Source organism: Neocloeon triangulifer, unplaced genomic scaffold, assembly GCF_031216515.1.
Source record: "Neocloeon triangulifer isolate White Clay Creek 2 clone unplaced genomic scaffold, ASM3121651v1 ptg000013l, whole genome shotgun sequence".
Lineage (NCBI taxonomy): Eukaryota > Metazoa > Arthropoda > Insecta > Ephemeroptera > Baetidae > Neocloeon > Neocloeon triangulifer.
Window position 1 is genome coordinate 7832525 of NW_026775555.1, and position 19512 is coordinate 7852036.

The following is a 19512-nucleotide window of genomic DNA, read 5'->3' on the forward strand; positions in this document are numbered from 1 at the left end:
ACAAGCATGTACGTTGGAGACAAACAGCAACTCTTTATGCTTCAAGGGCTATTGACGAGATGGAAGATTGGGCCGTGCTGAAGCGCTGGTTACGTCAGTGCGGTTTATATAAACACGAATCCATAGTCGGTGGAGGGCCAATCAAAGGGCGAGGGAGACCACTCTTAATGACCTTTCACCCTGCCTCGTGTAAATTATGACGTCAGACTGTGTGCCTTTCATTGTTATCAGGAGCAACCAGCAGCTTTATTCCGACATGCTTATTTGGAGCTGCTAAAAATTTCTATGATTTTTTTTTTACAAAACGTTCAACACGATTTACCGCATCCGCAAGCACCGCATCCGCAAGCATTACTAAGTTTTTTTTGCCCAAAAAAGGAAATGACAAAAGCGTCAATATTTTTATAGTTACGATATGAAATTTGAAAGAAAAAAATATTTAAAAATTGTCAGCAAAAATTTCCAATATAATTTTAAGAATGTAAATTTTTTGATTTTAAGTAGGCTAATGATCAATAAGTAAATGATTAGAAAAACATGCCTTATTTCAAAGTTTCAAACTATGAGTTAATGACAAGCAGATGAATAGTTTTTAATATATTGAATCAAATTGATTGACAATCAATATATTTTCACTTGGATTCAGTCCTTATATGGAAATATTGGATGGACTTTATATAAACAGAAGTTTGAACGGAAATCTAAAAACAGGCTCCTATATAATTATTAATAGTCACCTTCGCAGCTGGAGGTGACATAAAAAATTAAAGTCACCGCAGAGGTCCTGAAATAATCTCGAGCTTCGGTCGGGTTTTTTCCTCCGCTTTGGCCGCGGCCCCAACAGCTTCCGAGTAAAAAGCATTAGGAGGGATGTAAGAAGGATGAATTTATTTTGGTGCGTTTGCGGCCACCAAGTGCGTCTCTCTCTCTTTCTATTTATTTATTTAAATTCAGGACTGTTTGCCAACACCACACACTAGAGCTCTTTTTTCGATCGCAGTGACTTCACCTGCAAAAACAGGCGCAGGGGATTTTCACGCACCCGGCGCTTGATTTTTGCCAAAAATTCGTGACTCACCCTCTTCTTGTGCCTCATTATCGGCTCATTTGCGGGACCGTAATAACCACCCAAGTGTGCGGTGGAAACAAACAACAAACAGGGCGCTTTTGTGCAAAATCGGGTGCCTCGTTAAAAGTTGAATGTGCGACGAGTAATGAAACTTTATGAAGCGTAATTAACCGGTTGGGAGAGGCGAGCGGGATAAAAAACTATGCATTAATACCACAAAGAAAGGGTGTATTCAAATTTCAATTTCCAGTAAATGTGTTAAAGTTGAATGCTAGATTTAAAATGACCGATTAATTTTATGAAAGTTGTAATGAAAAATAATTAAAAATAAGACTTATAAAAAAATTATTAGTTAATATAAAATAAAAATTGACGTGTAAATAAATAAATCAGTTAAATATTTAATGTTTAACTTCAATTTCTTTTTCAAACTAAAATAATTTTTTGAGATTCTATATTATTTAATTTTAATATTTCTTATATTTCTAGTAATTAAGATTGTTAACTTTCAGAAATATATGGTCTTTCTCTTTTAAGAAACATATAATATAAATTTATTGCCGCAAATACAAGTTTTTAGTTAAAAGAGTGAAACCTTTTCTATTCTGGTTTCTCTCTATTCAACTCTCGTTAATATAAATATTTAATTCGGGCAATATCCGGCTGCGAATCCTCCCAGCAGGGAATGGATTTGTTTTGCTGAAGCTCTCAATTGGCACAGCCGTTTCTGTGCAAATCTTCCTTTAAACAAGTACGGAATTTCTCGGGCTGATCTAAATATTTACAAAAGGAAATAAAACAGCCGCTGGAGCCGAAATGAATGAATCCGCATTATTCCCTCTTATATCAACGCGAGCGGTATGTCAAGTCGAAAATAGTATTTAACCCTTCTTTTCAGCGTGTTGATCCCCCACACTCGTTCCAGCCATACTTTCTCGTTGGCAGACGACGTGGGGTGACACTGCTCTCGTGTGTGCTTTCAATTTTTTGTCCCTCGCTTCATGTTGTGTGTAGAATTAGAGGCCTATAAATAAATGAGTACCCGCGGTCACATTTTTGTGCTGGTACGGTACTCTCGGGAGAGGGACAGACGCCAGAGCTCTCTAGCAATTAGCTCTTCAATTAACTCCGAACTTGACTTTTGGGGCGCCACACGCGAAGAATTTGACAAGCACAGTCGAGCTCGTAAATTTGTAATCATGCCAAGTTTCTTATAGGCTTGGGACTTGATTAATAAAAATCTATTAAATTCACCAAAAAAGTTATAAGCCAAAATCGACCTGCTACGTTTCCTAATTTTACGTTTATTTTAATATATCAAATTTTTTTAATCCCTAAAATCTTTTTTTCAATTTTATCAGCCCAAGCAAATATCATTTAATCAAGTCGGCTGCTCTGAAAATAAAATAAATACTCTCACGTGGCCGACCGCTTAGATTCATGTGCCTGTAGCAATGTGTGCAAGCTCGCATGCTTTGGGTTTTATTGACCAATTAGGCGCGATTCGGGCCAATTCGGTCAGCGGTTTTTGCTGCATGTTTGTTTAGGCTAAATATAAATAAAATTGATCGATCTGCACTTTTTTTTTTGTTTTATAAGAGAAATGGCTTCTCCGTATTACAAATTTGGTTTCGCAAGAGAGATCTAGAAAAGTTGTAATCTAATTGAAGTTGAATATTTACTTTGAGCGTATGGAAAGAGACAGACGAGTGGGCACTGCATGGAGCCCTTTGTTGCTGTAAATAGGCCACTCTCAAAGCACATATATAAGTCTGCAATTATTGAAGTCTGGATGCAGACAAAAAATTACTGCCTCATTGTCAAAAGAATAAAAGCTTTTTTAAAGAACAAGGAATTAAGTAATCTTTACTTTAAGTAATATACAGAAATTTTTAGCTAATTGCGCACCACGCAAGTATATTTGAACAATTCAATGTAATATTTACTCGGCAAAGTTCTTTCTTTGCGTCTCAATCTAAAAAATATCAAGAAATAGTTTTGAACAATTAATATTTTTTTTTTCAAAATGCAACAGATAAAATCGGCCGATGAACTTTTATATGTTATACCGGGGTTCATCCCGGGAATAGCAAAACAAAGGAGTAGAAATGGAAAGTGGACAAATATTTCGGGCTGCACCAGATGTGTCTCGCGAGACGTTTTCCCAAAATAACCCAATTAGCGTCCTAATGCAGGCAAAAAATGACAGCTGCGAAAGCATAATATTATGCGCGGCCTTAAAATGGCCACGCGTTATCAACGCAGTTCCAATTGACCTTTGACCTGGCAGTCGGAGCACCAATTCAAATTCTAATAAAGCGCTCAAAATTTTATAAAAATTGGAAAAAATCATCAAATGTGTGAAATATATGTATTGACCGGGGGTGGCGGAGGCCTGCCACCCCCAAGGGTGACTCCAAGGTCGGCAACCGCGACTTTTTGGGCACCGAAGGTGTCAGGGGTGGTGACAACAGCAGGAGGGCGCAGGGTGGACATTTATGGCTTACCTGGTCGCCGAGGAGCTAGCCAAAGTCCATGGGGGCGGCCGTGAGGCCGAAAGGGGCGGCAGAGCGGCCGAAAAGGGTGCGACCAAGATGGCGCGTCGATCAATAGTCGGTGCGGTGAGTCACACGTCGCCTCCAGTGCAGCCGAGGCACGCGCACAAAAAGCGGCGAGCGGGTGCTCTACGTGCAAGTGAGCGGCAGGGGTGCGCCGCCAGATGGCAGCGCACCCCTCACACCCCTCGCACCACCCCTCCCGCATACCCATACACATGTCATGCTGACTGCTTTGCTGCATGCAAATACAGGCGCATGAATAGAAACTAGCATATAATGCGGAATAAAATAAAATTTGTGTGGCCAGAGTGGCTGTTTCTTTTAAATAATATAACTATATTGAGTAAATAAGGTACATACATTATGTTTGGTAAATACTCTGATGAGGTATTTTCAATAAACTATAATATTATGTTTGGTAAAGCTTTTTTGCTAAAGTATGAAACTATGATTTTAATTATTATTGTTTTTTTTTTAGCAACTCATTTTTTGAAATTTATTACATAAATAAAATCATTTCAATTAAATTAAAATTTTTTATCTAAATTTTAAACTATTACTTTTTTTTAAATTTAAAGGAATTAAAATTTATTTAAGTACTATGAACAATATTATTATAACGCAGTATTAAAAATTTGTTACTTTAAATTTAATTTATGTTCATAGTGGAAGGAAATTATTATGTAGAAAAACTAAAATTTGTTTGGTCCCTCTGGCGTTGTTTTATACACTCATATTTAGTTATATTTTGAATATTTTGAATCAACTTGCGATAAAAAACTACGAAAAGAAAGTGCAAAATTAAATGTAAATTTAATAATCTTCTATTATTCATTGTGAGCAATTTCCAATTTAACATAAAATTGGCAATACAAACAAAAGTTATTAACAATTATAAATTATATTGGATAGTGTAAATTGAACTTCAAACAACAAAACTCCATCACATTTTTTAGTATTAATCATAAAGAGTAAAAAAAATTATTATTGAAAACGTTATTTAGTTATGTATAATTGTATTGGTTTATTTATTTATACATTGGAATTAATATATAAAATTTAATTATTTAATTTTGTATAATAATTTTTTTTATGTATACATACATTGTACAAATAACTTATCAAAATTACTTATTTTAACTAATTTTAGCTATTGGAAAATCTTCAAAATTAATTGTACAAATCGTACACGCTGATGCTTCCAGACAAATTTTTATATTTTTCCGCAGAGATGTTGGCAATTTTTCCGCGTTGAGGCTCTATTCATCTTTCAACTCTTTGCGCAACCACTCCGGAGCTGCGGTGGAGTGCCCCGGGGGCAGTGGGGCGCCCGTATGCACCACTAGCCACGCATTCTTGCCCGCCGTCTGCAAGTCGCCCAGTCGGGGACCGTAAACACTTAAGAAAAATTTACTTTTTATATTAAATTAACAAAAATGAATTTTTTTTTATCAAATATTAAATTTTATACAAATTAAAAAAAAATATATTGGCAAAGTTCTTACGCCAAGACTTCTTTAGGCGACTGGAATCGATTGTTATCGCCCTCCTCATTGCTGTCAGACCCCTGGAGATTAAGAGAAAAAAAGGGCGCCGGTTTCTCGGGTCGTCCCCAAAAGTAGAGCACCTGGTCGTCTGTGGCTGCAATGCATCCTGCGTCCAAAACCCCTGCCAACTATTTTTTTTTTTTTAATCAAAATTTTGGGGCAAGAGAACAAAAAAATGCCTTTAATATTGAAGTTAAGAAAGCATTGAAGTGTTTGGTAATATTTTGGTGACTTATTTGAAACGAGATAAGAGTTTAGTGTAAAGAAGGTGCGGTGTGGTGTATAGAGAGAGGCGCAGTCAATGAACGTTGCCGAATATGTATCCAGCTGGGCCCGCGTTTCCCATGACAACAAAATTGTTATCATATTCTCTCATTTTGCGATAAGGAAAATGCAGTACACTTTGTTTCGACCTCTCGATCCTGCTTTTGGTGAGTTTATGCAAATTTTGTAAACTTCTATTAATTTTGAAATTACTTTGGGAATTTAATCAAATATTGCTTTGTTGATAAACTAAAAAATATTTGCAATTATGTTATAAAAACGTTGATAATTGCGACTGTAATTTTTTCAACTCCTTGGCTATGACATACTTTTACCGGTCCTTTTATTCCTTGTACGGGCCCACTGCTCGGTCCTCCAATCACAACCACCCGATTTTCAGGCGTGATCACAATCGCCTGTTCCATCCCCAAGGCAACGTCCCTCGCGGAAATCGCAACTTTTGTCGGTACATTTGCCACTGCTAATTTGCTCTTTAAAATTATTTTAGTTAAATCAAAACCTGATAAAAGATAATTTTGAATACTTTAAATCCAAGAAAGACTGGCTTGTCTAGTCCTAAACGATCGCCCGCGTTGTCTCCCCAAACCCAAAGGGTGAAATCCTCCCCCACAACGGCACTACACCCTGGACCTGCACAAACAACCTTGGCTTTCAAATTTGCCAACGCCTCAACCTTTTCTGGCAGAGCTCTGAAAAAATTCAAAAGTAAAATAATTTACAAGATTATTTAATTTAAACTAGAAAAATACATTTTTTCTTTTCCTACAAGCCTAGTTTTCCCCCAGGTGTAAACTAATCCGTTTTCGTCGAGTGCCAAAACGTGGTCATTCCCGCAACTTGCTTGCACAATGTCTGAACTCAAAAGAGTCTCTGAAAACATTTAAAATTATTATTACTTAAAAATAAGGTAATTATGCTAAATTTTGAGCACAATTATTGGAAATTTAAAAATAAATGTTTATTTTTTGTTTAGTATTGACTAATTTCAGTCGACTATGAATATAAAATTTTTTCTACTTTGAAGTTTAGTTAAATACAAATTATTTCCAAGACTTAGATTTAATTTGAAGTAATTTTAACCTATTATCCTTGGTGTTGTTTGATTCTCGAAATCGCCGTGTCCGAGGCATCCGTCCATTCCCTGACCCCAGGACACCAACACCCCACTTTCACTTCCCACCATGCTAAACCCCAAACCTGCGGCGACCAAACGCAAACGACGCTCGCGCACTTCCCTGACTGCGACGGGTAGTTCTCCAGGCCTCCATTCAAAAATTTCGCCTTCTAAATTAAAAGAAAAAATAATTTTAATCTTTTTATTTTTTATAAAAACAAATCTGACCTGAGGTCAAAGCAAGACAGTGGTCAGGTCCTGCGGAAAAGTCGGCGAGGGTAGCGGAGGGAGGCAGAGGCACGGCCTGGATGGATTCGATCGTTGGCGAGCATTGATACACGATCGTCCGGTTCCTCCGAATGGAGAGGTGGAGCCGAGAAAGCCCCAAAAGCAGCGGTGGCAGCCGCTCTTCGCAAATTTCCGCCGCCGAAGGTCGTTTCTCGGGGTCGCGTTGCAGAATGGATGCAACTAGGTCGAGCAATCCTTGCGTGTACCTCTCGCCGTCCAAAGGCTCGTACATTCCCTGAATGAAAATAAATAAAATATTAATCGATGCAGAGTAACAATAATAATTTTCTGTCAAATGTATGCAACCGGGTGTACAAGAGAACTCTACAAGTTGCATAACCATTTGAAAATCAGTTCCAATAAATTATTTTTTTTTCATTTTAATTACGCTTTATTGATTGAAATAAAAACTTACCGCAATGATTCTCGCCACCAAAGCTGGCAGATTTTCGCCATCAAACGGTTTTTTGAGGCTCATCATCTCATACAAAACGCATCCAGCGGCCCAAATGTCCGATTTCGATCCGTACTCAAGTCCCTGACACATTTCCGGACTCAAATAATAAGGCGTCCCCAAAATCGTTTGCGCCTGAGCTTTTGAAGTCAAAACCTAATTTTGTATTCACAATTAATTTTCAACACCATTTCCGATTATTTAATTACCTTTGAAATTCCAAAATCGCCGACTTTGACTTGCAAACTGGAAGTCAAAAAGACATTCGCCGTTTTCAAGTCTCGGTGCAAAACGCCTCTCGAGTGCATGTGGGCCAAAGCGGCCGAGAGTTGCGACCAAATGTGCAGCACGGCCCTTTCTGAGAGGGGAACATTCCTCGGACCAAGGAGCTGGGCTAAAGTTCCACCGTCCGCGTATTCCATCTCGATCAACAAAGACCCACCTCGCTCAAAACTCCGGATGTATCTTGAGAAAAAGTTAAAAATTATTAAATATTTTTTTTTTTAATATTTTGCAGCCACCTGATTATGTTTGGGTGGTTGAGACTGGCGAGTACTTGCACTTCGTTCAGGGCCAACTGCCGCTCGGTCGCTTCCAGTTCGGTCAACTGGACTTCCTTGATGACCACCATAAGGCCATCGCTGTGTCTGCGGTAGAGCACGGCATGGCCAAAAGCTCCTGATTTGCGTGAAAGTTACATTTAAATAAAAATAATTATAAATTAATCGCTAAACTTTTTGCCAATGAAAAACTAAAAAAGGTCAGGTTTTTTATGAATAACAATTAAAAACTTTTTTAAATTAATTTAAAATATTTTGGCAGGTTTATTTATGAAATGAAATCCTCATTGTTATTTTTTGTTGCCCAACGAAAGAGGCCGAAATCAAATTATTTGTGCATTGAGTTTTTATTGCTCAGCCGCGACAGTTCTAAAGCCATGACAGAGATATACAGTACATAATATCGCCGTTCTCAGCACAGTACGTAGAATAATATAATTTATATAACAATAATCACCACCGAATCATACAAATGCAGTTTAAAATCGAACAATTAATTAATTATTATCCGCGCGCCATTCGAAGAAAGAACAGAGTCGGGGGGAAGGGGGGCGACTTTGTGCCAAAGAAGCGGAATGCAAAGGTGCGAGGCGGAGTTTATACCCTTGCCGACGGTGCGGACCTTGTCGTACCCTGGGATCAGGTCAGCCATGGCCGTCAGCAGTTCGTCCTTCGTCAGCGGGTGATGATGGTCGGCGTCGACGCCATGACAACCACCGCGCGCAAACACTACGCACTAATGTAGAAATGCAGCTGGTTCTCACTTTTTATTCTCATTATGTATATATTTATTTATCCGGTTCGTTTGTGTGTGTTTGTGTTTGTGTGTGTGTTTTGTGATCGTTCGTTCCTCGCCAGCAAGGCATAAAATAGTGGTCAATCCTATCAGTCTTGGGTGATCAGCAGTTGCAGCGCCACTGTTCCGTGATACGCGTGCTGTCGCCGCCGCTCAGCTTAATTTCCGACGAGCTCTTTTCGCGATCGTTGCCCAAAGCCTGATAACATATTGGTGTTCAATTATAATTTTGAAGTCTCCACGAACAATTAAATTGATAAATTTTTTTCAAGTTTGGTAAATTTGACTTTTCAATCAATCTCTAGAGTCAAGTCAAAACTGCTTTTTTTGTTGTTTTGAAGTCGATTTAAATTGGTCAACCTATCAAATATAAAAACGGTTTTAAATAAAAAAAAGATTCTATTTTATATAATTATAGAGTTAATTGGAACGCAGTTGCAATACGTCATGTATAGGATTTTTACATTATGGATCCTTAAAAATTATATTAATCAATTATTTCTTATTATTTAAAAGAGTATTATGGAATTTAATTTAATTTATAACAGAAATTACAAGATTGAAAAATTGAATCTATGCGTTCCTGTATTGAGGGTTGAGGATTTGAGACAAATCTAAATTATGTTAATATTATCAAAATTTTCAAATCAGAACATATATAATATATTATTGAAATACAAGAAATTTTAATAAAAGAGCTTTTTTAATACTAAATATAAAACTCTTTATCTACAAATTGTTAAAAAATTAATAAAAAATAAAAATTATAAACAATAGCTATTTAAATTTAAAATAAAAAATTTTAAAAAATATGTTTCTATAATTTATTATTTATTTAATAAAAGTAATGTAATTTTATTAACAATTTTTAAAGTTTCATACGTAAACCAGACTCTCATTCTTTTTTTGTAAGGTATCGTTTCATAACTGAAGCATAATTTTTGAAACTGATTGCCATAAAAAAATAATAATGTAATTACCGTCACCTGCTTGGACTCGCTCTGCTCTCGAATATTCCGTGCTAGAGTGAGGAATGCTCGTTCGATGTTGATATTCTGTTTGCAAGACACCTCAAAGAAGGGCATTTCAAAATTTTCCGCAATCTATGAACACATCATTTTATTATTTTTTTATTAATCTCAAAATTTCTTGATTTAATTTTACTTTAATTCCTCGTTCAGTCTCGACGCATCTGTGACTTGTGTAGTCACATTTGTTGCCCACCAATACTTTTATCACATCAGGATTAGCGTTCTGTAAAATGTTGGGAAAAAATTATTTATGCAAAAATAAATTTCACTCAAAATTCAAACCTCTTCTATATTTCTGAGCCAGTACGAAAGGTGGTTGAAAGATTCTAGGCTTGTGACGTCGTACATAAGGAGAATTCCCATTGCTCCTCTGTAGTAGGCCGTGGTCAGGGTGCGGAATCTTTCTTGTCCCGCCGTGTCCCTGTTGGTCGTAAAATTTTAATAATTAGTTAAGGATGGGTTTGAAAATAGAGAAGAATACACTTTATTTCAATTAAACCAAGCATTTTGAAGCAAATATTTGTTAATTTAAATAAATTGTTTTCTTTTTCTTTTAATAGGTTAAAATTAATAAAAATTCAGATTTGTATTATGTAATTGAAGCCAAGAAAGGTTTTTTTATGCCATAGAGAAGCTATTTAATTTTGATAAAATTACAGAATTAAAAGCACTTTCTCATTTTTTTTTTTATTATTTCATGATAAGAATTTTAACGAATAAGACTAAGTAATGCAATCATTTTTTTTTTTAAGTTTTTTTTTACCATACTTGGTCAGGTTATTATCAATATTTTTAGAAATTCATATAAGTTTCGGTGGTTGGTAATCCTTCCACTTCCCCTAAATAAAATGTCAGTGCGCGCGGTGAAATTTCACCCAAAAGTGCGCAGAACATGCACAAAATACACGGATACAGAGTCAGCTGTGAGCAACAATTATCGATTTTCGCAATTTGCGCGCAATAAACAAGGATTTTGAGTTTCCCCGGAAACGAAAATGGAACGAAAACTAAAAAATAACAAAATAAATCAATATACAAAATTTTCACTACAAAAATGTTTAAAAATACAAATCACATTGCACATTTTTTTATAAATTTTTTATAAATCTTTGATATGAATATTTAAATCAATGTTTTGAAAATCCATAAGAAAAGCACATTTTCTTATTTTTGTCAAACGTTTGACGAATGATATTAAAATTTCACTCACCAGATCTGCAGTTTGACGGGCTTTCCGTCCAGGTTGATGATCTTCTGTTTGAAGTCTATGCCTGCGAGCGAGAGACAGAGGGCGAATGAGTGGGGCTGGTGGTTTCGGGCGGTCAGGGTGCTCACCTATGGTGGAGATGTAGGTGTCGTAGTACCTCTCGTCGCAGTACCTGTGCACGATGCACGTCTTGCCCACATTCGAGTCGCCGAGCACGAGGATTTTGTAGGTGCCTGTGAACTCGAGCGCCATGTTGGACTCACCCCTATCGATCCATGCGTGCGAATGAGTCATGCAGCCACCCTCCCATGCAGAGCGAGCGAGCGAGAGAGAAAGCTACCCTCCTCCTTCAGTCAGCTGGCTGGCGGCGCCGCGTGTACATCGCTCCTCGCTCTAGCTGTCCAGTGAGTCCCTCGGCTTTTGTTTGTTTGTTATTGTGAGCCCGAAATAGATCTCTCGAATCTCAGCCACGCCTCGCCACTGCTTTTCTAGCTAAATTCCTTTTCACAAAAGGGTGGAAAAAGGGAGGAAGGAAAGTGCGGGGGCGGCTGCGTAATTTTCCGGTCCGTCCGTTGCCAGGGCCCTGACGAGGGCCACTAGGGTGCATGTGAGCCGAGCAAGCAAGTACTGAGTGGTCCATTGTTTATTCTATGACAGCGGCAAAACAATTAAAACCTAGAATAATTATATTTTCGTTCCGGCCTTTATTTAATTGGATTTTCAATTGTGGAGGATTTATTTTAAGCTATATTGATGGAAATTCTCTTTCAAGCGAATCTCGCCGTTTCTGGCGAGACTCCAAAAACGCCAGACACGTTTTTCAAGCGCCTGCAGATCCAGTATCTATGCAACCCGCGTCGCGATACCATCAATTATTGCTTTCCCTCGTAGCCGAAATCAAGTTACTGCATTGAAATAAAAAACAATGGTGCAGTGTAGAGAATTCATCTTGATAAAAAAAAAATTTCGTTACAAATACAACCCATTGCCAAGAATTAAGCGTTGGTTGACTCTGCATTAATCTGTGGAAGAAAAAATTATTAAAAATATTTGAATAATTTTCATCAATTCCTTGGCAACCGGGAAGGAAGCTGCAAGTTTTGAATCAGCTCCCTTGAGATAAATTTGAGAAGAACAAGAGATAATTTATGAAAATTTAATCTTTAGGTTTTATGAATAATTATAATTAATTAACTATTTGTGTACTTTTTGAGGCTTATTATCAGTCAATTGGCAAATTCATTCCATTATCTTGAAATCTTTAGTAATTGCAAGAGTTTGATGAATTGCTACGTTTCCTTTACTTTATAAAGGTTCAGAGTTCAATTGACGCTTTTAAGCGCGTTTGAAAAATCGCACTTCCTGATAAGCACAAGACTCATGAGGTGCAAGTCTGAAGAAAATATCCAAACAACGTGTCTGGACAAAATTTTTTAAATTTACTTGAAAAGAAATTTTTTTGAGACTCAAATTTTTAAATGAGGTAATCCAATTTGTTAGAATTGACAGTGTGAAAAAAGAAAGAGTTTTCTGCTATAAAGGAGACTCAAAAAACTTGAAAATTTTAGTAACTTTGCAGAAAATGCAGAATTTTCCGCAGCAATTTGAAGAAAAAAGTTTAATGAGAACGCTCAAGGCACTCAGCGTCAGTGCGCTCTGAAGCACCTCTTTATTGTTACCCCCGCAGCTTGTAATTATTAAAGAACTTTTAGCATCCCCTCGCTGCTGCTGCTTCAGTTCGTGGCGGTGAATAAAGTTGTCTGGTTTTTTGCTTTGTTTCAGTGCGGGGGGCGACGGTGGCGGCCCTCGCAGGGCTGGCACTGCCGCTGGCGCTGCCGCCGCTGCACATGGCTGTGCTCTCCAAGTACTGGTCCCAGTACACGCGCAAGGTCGACAGGTACACGTGCACCTGCAGCTGCTGGGACACTATTTTTAAAGTGAGTTGGCAAAAATAATAATAATAAATCTTTGAAAGACATCATTTTGGCAATGCGATTAGAGAAAAAATATGGTAGTTTTTACTTCTCAAATTTATTTATTTTTATTGTTTTTTTTAAATTGTAGTGTAGCATTCTGAAGAATCTTCACTAAGTATTTGAAAAGCACCAAATAAATTATAAATTTTTTTTCTCAGCAATGAGGTTTGCCTGCGGTGTCAATTTTGCATGAATTATTACACATAATTGTCTATTTTTTTTTTTATTAAAGTAGTGTATAAATTTGCCCATCTTTGCCTAAATAATTAAGATTTGATTGTTAAGGATAATGTTGAGCATAATTCATTTCATTTAGAGCTAATCAAAGCAATTTATTGTTCATCTCCTTTTTGTAATTTTTGAAATTAAATAAAAAATCAAACGCGCAATCAACAACATTCTCAAAGTTTGCAACAAACTATTTGTAGCGTTGCCTGCAAATTTAGTTAATTATCAATTAAAAATGAAATTAATGTAGTCCTTATTTCATTGACTCAAAACAAAAAGTAATTCTGTTTTTTATAATTAAATCATTTTTTTATTAGATTTAATGATAACCTCATTATTCAGATTGATTCATATAAACTTCAGTTGATGTTAATGAATCTCTTATTAAAAAGTAATTCAATTGATTTCGATGAAATTATATAAAATCAAAACAAGAATTATTACTTAGGGTTGAGGGTTCAATTAGGATTCAGAGCTGAGTTGGTAGTACAAAATCTGAAATTCAACCTGGAATTAGTAGAAATAAACTTTATTTATTTATTTAATAAAGTACAAAATTGTGTGGTTGTTTAATTTTGGGTAAGATGAAATATTTGTTGGCTCATTAAAAGCATTCAATTCAATTCAATTCATTTTATTTTTCTCCAAACAAGTCAAACAATCAATTCCAAGGATTTTAAGAAACCAACTAAAATAGGCAAATTTCTAAATCCCTTGAAACATATAAAAATATTATATTAAAAATTTTTATTTAATTGTAATTATTACTAAATTTGATTCAGATTTGTTATTACCAATTATTACATGACTTGGGTTCAAATATTGTTGGCTTAAATTGTAACTTTTTAGAATCAGAGTTTAGTAAAAATAAACTTCCTTTTTCCTCATAAAATTTGGTCATTAATCATATCAAACCTAAAAATTCCCTGCATTTTTAATAATTTAGTTTGGGTTGAATGCTTTTGCTGCCAGTCAAAGGCCCGAAACATGAACTAATTTGGCTGCAGCTAATGCACCAGAATTTAATTTTGAAAGTTGTGCCGAGTCACTGATGATAATTAATCACTCTTGCAGGGCACCTACGAAACTGGGGTGGCCTCGTACAAGCATTTGTACTTCAACGCGACGCGCAACGTGCTGCTCATATGGATGCTGACGGTCATGGCCGTGGTGGCCCTTTACGAGGCCATCAAGCGGCTGGTCATGCTGGCCGTCGGCGGCCGCCTCCGCCTCCCGATGGCGCTGCTCTTCCTCCTCGCCCTCTTCCCGCACTACTACAGTTGGTGGTCCTACCTCAATTACTGGAACGATGATTTTTACGCGCAGTGGCACCACCAGCTCTACTTTTCTATTTCCGAGGTAAGTTTTTATTTTTTATTCTTCAATATAAATTAATATTTAAATATGGGCAAGTTCTATGTTAATTCAATGGGAATTGAAAATTCAATTGAAAACTCACAATTTTAACCTGTTTTGACCTATAAGAGTTGAAATTCCAACTGATAATTTTTTTTTATTCATAAAATATTTTTAAACACATTTAATTATGTGAAATATTTTGTTTCAATAAAGTTTTATTAATACATCACCGGGCGTTCTCTGCCCTATTAGAAACCAATTAGAAAACAATTTTGTTAAATAAAAATTTTATTTTAAACCATTTTTATTATATTATTATTATATTTCAATTTAATAATTAAATTTTATATAAAATAACAATATTTGGATAATAAATTAATTATTATTTTTTAATACATTTTATTTAATTTTACATTACATTTTGTATATGAGTATGGAAATTATTTGAAATTAGGCAGTGATTTTTGCTTCATTATTAACATACATAATAATAAATAACTTTTGACGTTTATAACAAATCAGAAATTTTTACAACTAATTTGAACGCGTTAAGTAGTTTTTAAAGTCGGAATATATATAATTAATAATTACACCAAACCTACAATGCATGGCTTTTCTGCTCCAAGCTAGCTTTTAATCTAAAACATGAAAGCGCCAAACTAATAAAATATGTTTAAAAAAAATAAATTAAAATTCAGTTAATAATTAGTAAAATGATCATTACTATTTTAACATCTGAAACTTAAATCGCACTTAAAAAAAAAACTACTACTACACCATTCTACACAAAATTTCCAAAAGAATGCACTTAAACTACATTTTAACACCTTATCAGTAATTGATAATTTTTATTCTATAACCAATTAACTATTCAATAATAAAATAAGTGAATGAAGAGAACAAATTCTCGAGATTAAATTTTTTAATGTATTGAATGCAAAACTAATTTTGTATTGGTATTTGTGCGTGTCAGGTGGGCGCGAGTTTCGCGGTTTTGCGGCTCGCGGACCGCGAGGTGAACGTCACAAGCCGCGGCGTGCTGCCTATCATGGCCGTGGGGCTGGTGCACGCCCTGCTGGCCGCGCGCGACCAGTTCGTGGAGAACGTGTTGGCCGCCAAGGGGTTCGCGCACCAGGTGGTGCGCGACGTCTTCCTCATGGTGCCCGACCTGCTGCACGTGTTGGTGCCCCTGGCCTGTCTTTTGGCCGCCCGACCCACGCAGTCGCGCCGCTTCTGGATCGAGCTGGCCGCCTGCGTGGCCGCCGGCCTCGCGGCCTTCCGCCTCCTGTGCGACTGAACATGAAAAACAAACTCTGCGCCTCGCAGCACATATCACAGGACCATTCCTCTCTTCCCTGCAACCGAATAAAATATTAAATATTTCCTATTTCAGCTTCGGAAATATCGGGTGACCAGAATTTGAATTTTAATCAAAACAAAAGGTGAATATTTTTAGAGTAGCTTTAAAGTAGGCAGGTGAACAATCGGAAAATAGACTTGCTATTTTCGTTCTTCCATATCAGCTTGTTTCCTACAGTAGGAATTGTCGCACTGTTCATTAAAATCATCTCTAGTCAAAAATTCATTTGATTCCTTGAATTAACAAACTGGTTAAAAAGTCTCATTATATAAAATGGCAGATTTTTGTGTGTTTTTGTGCTTGAAATTCGTTTACAATAGAGGCAGTTGTATTTTAAAGTTAATATTTATTTGAAATTAAGATTATGTTTTTTTTCTTGGCATTTTTTAGCCCTTGAAAAGTTAAAATGCCATTTCTTAAAAAAAATCTCCGTAAACAAAATTATTAATTACATTTTATCAAAAATTTCACCAACTATTATTAGAATAAAAATTCAAAATTTTTGTTTCAATTCCACAAAATCTAGTTTAAAAATTTCTTAAAAGTATTCTGGCATAATTAATTACATAATAAATTAACGTTACTTGGAAAGATGCTTTTATCAGATTTTATTATTATTTTTGAATTTATTAAAAAAAAGATGCGACTTTTTGCACCAGTCTTTAGTTATGCAACCTGTAGAGCTTCAAAGCTCACCAAGTTGCATATTAGACATTTCTTCGTAAGTATGAATCGCTGGTCACCTTAAAAATTATCTCCTTTCATCTCTGAACCTCTTTCACTATAAATAGACTAGACCTTTTAGGTGATTGATCAATAATCACTTTTACCACACTGATTGTTGCCAAACGCTGCATTTTAGCTCTGTGAGAGACCCCCCGTTTTAGAGAACAGCACTTTTAGAGATCGCGCGGTAAAGTTAGACTCTTACACTAAACTTTGTCTTTGATACTGAACATTATTGTACTATTATATAAATATACTGATATCAATTCCAGATACAAAAGACTGGCGTCGCTCTTCAAGTCTATAACAAAAGAAAGGTTAAAAGTAAATGAAGGAAAGAAACTGTTGATTCATTGTTGCTGTAATTGAAGTCGACTATGTTGAAAAACGTTGTGTTTAACGGAATGGATAAAAATTGTTGCGATTTAGATGTCATACGTACGTGTATTTACAAATCAGAAAATGAAATATATATATTTCTTGGCAAAAATTGTTCAATGTTGAAGTTAGACTCAAAAGTTATACGTTCAATGTGGAAGAAACTATTTTGTGAATTGGCCTATTGAATGTAATTAACAGAAAAATACTCAAAATTTAAAAAGAAAAAATTACAAGATAAAATTAAGAAAAGAAAACGCTCACGAATTTTACGTCATTAATGGGTCAATGAAAGCTGGCAAGGAATATAATATAATTATATTTGATAAATATATTTGCCTTTTTAAAAATTTAATAGTAATTGGTGATGAAAAGATGCAACCTTCAGCATAATATTGTCAAGATATTGCTTAAATTCAATTTTTTTGGGTCAAGTTGTGAGCAATTTCTTGATAATTTTAATGAGCAGATTGATTTTTATATATTTTTTCCTCCAACAAATATGATTTATGTTTTTTTTTATTTACCAAAAAAACCAATTAAATAGTCATCGTCTTTTTTTAAAAAAAAATTCTCCTTTGAAAATTGGTTGTTTAAGAAAACAAGTATTTGAAGAAAACTTTTAACCTAAAAACTTGATCTCCAATTTTTTATATCCTCGAAAACAGAGAAAAATAAAATTTAAACAGATTGAAAAAGAATCAAAACCGATATCTGGAAAAGGCAAATAAATTTGTCCTCATCAAGTGAGACTTGCGAGTTGTGAATTGTAGTCTTTCGGACAAGAATTAAGCATAAGCCGGACAATAATGGAAACGCACGTGAAAAGAAGAATTAAGATAAAATCACTAATAAGAACGTTGTAAAATGTATGAAAAGAAATGCGCCGGACGGAGTCGTCAATTGATGGTGTGTGTGTGCACAAAAGTTGAAATAAACGGACCTGAGAGGTCGGTAGCTGCGCGTTTGATTTTCAATTTCGGTGCTCCTTTGCTCGACAGATGGCCCCTGGCTTTTTCTTTTTATGTTCAGCAGAGATTAAATTTATATTTTTCGTCCTTCTTTCCCTATGGCCGCGTGAATTTTAGAGAGATTTCTTTTGGTTGGGGAGAGACGCGAGAGGTGAGGAATATTTGAGCGCGGCTGATTTATTTACCGAGAGGCGGCAATAAAATTAAACAACAACGGTGCTTAAGGAGCCAGCCTCGATAAAATCAATTTTCTTTTTCCTGACAGACATGATGACGGTAATAACGGCCTTACACCGACCCAAAATACTTCTCCGCTCTATCAAACACCCGGCAAACTACTATTTAGCGGTCGAGATTGTATTCCTCTCTCTCTCTCTCTCTTGGAAATTTTTTCTATCCACTCGGCGCTTTTCCCTTTGTTTGAACCTAATCAAACACACACCGCCGAGTCGCTTCTTTTTCGGCGGTTTCACGCCTCACACTTTTACTCGAAACCTTGACTAAGCCTTTCATCAAATCGTACTTGCAGGGTCTGAAAACCTTAAAAAAAAAATCGGAAGTAAAGAAAAATAGAATATTTTGACTTGTTTGCGGGATGAAAATCAAAAGTAAAAAAATTGTGCTGTACTTAAAAAAATTGGCTGAAGTATTATAATAAAATTTAATGAATAATAATAATTTCATTTTAAATTAAACGAGAAAAACATTTCAATTGTTACACACTCTGAGATTTTTCAGGATAACACGCAACGATGGATTCTTTATTCTTCATCGCATTATATCTATTCTATGGTGGAGGTTTTTGTTCAGACAGAACGCGGCTTTTAAAGGTTTGAATGAAATTAAATTGCTCTCAAATTTTAAGTCCTAGGTAAATTCATTATTTATTAAATAGAAAAATAAGGGTTGTTTATTAGAGATTCTTTTTAATTCTACAAGGAAAATATTAAATTAATATAAATTATGAAATTATGAAAATAAAATACCTTAATTTTATAGGAAAATTATTCTTTTCTTGTTAATAACTTTAAAATTAATGTATTCGATTAAAATTTGAACAAAATGTCTACTCGAACAGTGACAGTAAAATTTGGACAATAAAATTTATATAGAAACAAGAATAAAAATTATCAAAATTAAAAATAAAGTAAAAATAAAAAAAACAAACCAAAATAATTATTTTTCCGTGTAAGACTTAATTTGTGAAGAACAAACAATTATAATAGTACATTACATCTCTTAAAGATGCATTCGTTTTTACTTTAATTTAATATTGTTTAAAAACAAGATTATCTTTTATAAATGGTGGTAAATTAATCAATAATTGAATCTTTGAGCAATTTAAAAAAGACCTTCTAAGTCTGCCCATGTATCAAATTAAATTTATAATTTGGTAAAGTGTCTTTAATAAAAATATTTATATGCCTGCGATTCTAGGAAAGGTTTTAACTGAACATTCAGTTTTTTTTAATTCGAATATCGTCATGATGGCGGGAAATCTCCTTAAAGGCGAAACATGTAATAAATTTCGGCTAATATGCGAACATAAAACTCGGTGCACACGTTTCATTAAAGAATAAAAAGCATTCAAAATATTTTAGCCGC

The 19512-nt window shown here is 35.2% G+C and overlaps 3 protein-coding genes across 9 annotated transcripts in view; 1 reads left to right on the forward strand and 2 right to left on the reverse strand.

Moving 5' to 3' along the window:
- LOC132199052 (uncharacterized) overlaps nucleotides 1-17897 on the forward strand; it is a 34931-nt gene extending 17034 nt beyond the window's left edge. For 2 of the 6 annotated variants that reach the window (XM_059623438.1, XM_059623435.1), the window contains exons 2-4: nucleotides 12692-12846; nucleotides 14188-14472; nucleotides 15446-17897. In XM_059623438.1, coding sequence (XP_059479421.1) covers nucleotides 12757-12846; nucleotides 14188-14472; nucleotides 15446-15769 — 699 coding nt within the window. In that variant the 5' untranslated portion in view covers nucleotides 12692-12756 and the 3' untranslated portion in view covers nucleotides 15770-17897. Of the gene's footprint in view, nucleotides 1-5192; nucleotides 5606-10933; nucleotides 11314-11358; nucleotides 11534-12691; nucleotides 12847-14187; nucleotides 14473-15445 lie in introns of those variants that run through there. The other 4 variants (XR_009442076.1, XM_059623433.1, XM_059623436.1 and 1 more) reach the window with 4 other exon arrangements.
- LOC132199041 (serine/threonine-protein kinase Nek8-like) lies at nucleotides 4644-8583 on the reverse strand. Its single transcript, XM_059623420.1, has 11 exons — nucleotides 8479-8583; nucleotides 7837-7993; nucleotides 7525-7780; nucleotides 7277-7471; nucleotides 6802-7096; nucleotides 6540-6743; nucleotides 6209-6329; nucleotides 5983-6148; nucleotides 5768-5929; nucleotides 5133-5302; nucleotides 4644-5025 (listed from the first exon to the last, which is right to left on the reverse strand). The coding sequence occupies exons 1-11, from the start codon at nucleotides 8525-8527 to the stop codon at nucleotides 4887-4889; spliced, it is 1914 nt and encodes a 637-aa protein (XP_059479403.1). The 5' UTR covers nucleotides 8528-8583; the 3' UTR covers nucleotides 4644-4886.
- LOC132199058 (ras-related protein Rab-8A) lies at nucleotides 8099-11271 on the reverse strand. Of its 2 annotated transcripts, none has more exons than XM_059623446.1 (6): nucleotides 11038-11271; nucleotides 10913-10973; nucleotides 9985-10123; nucleotides 9836-9925; nucleotides 9652-9774; nucleotides 8099-8870 (listed from the first exon to the last, which is right to left on the reverse strand). In XM_059623446.1, the coding sequence occupies exons 1-6, from the start codon at nucleotides 11201-11203 to the stop codon at nucleotides 8775-8777; spliced, it is 675 nt and encodes a 224-aa protein (XP_059479429.1). In that variant the 5' UTR covers nucleotides 11204-11271; the 3' UTR covers nucleotides 8099-8774. The 2 variants fall into 2 exon arrangements, with proteins under 2 accessions (XP_059479429.1, XP_059479430.1); XM_059623447.1 differs by having other exon boundaries at nucleotides 8100-8870; nucleotides 9658-9774; nucleotides 11038-11270.
- Nucleotides 17898-19512: the final 1615 nt, after the last annotated feature.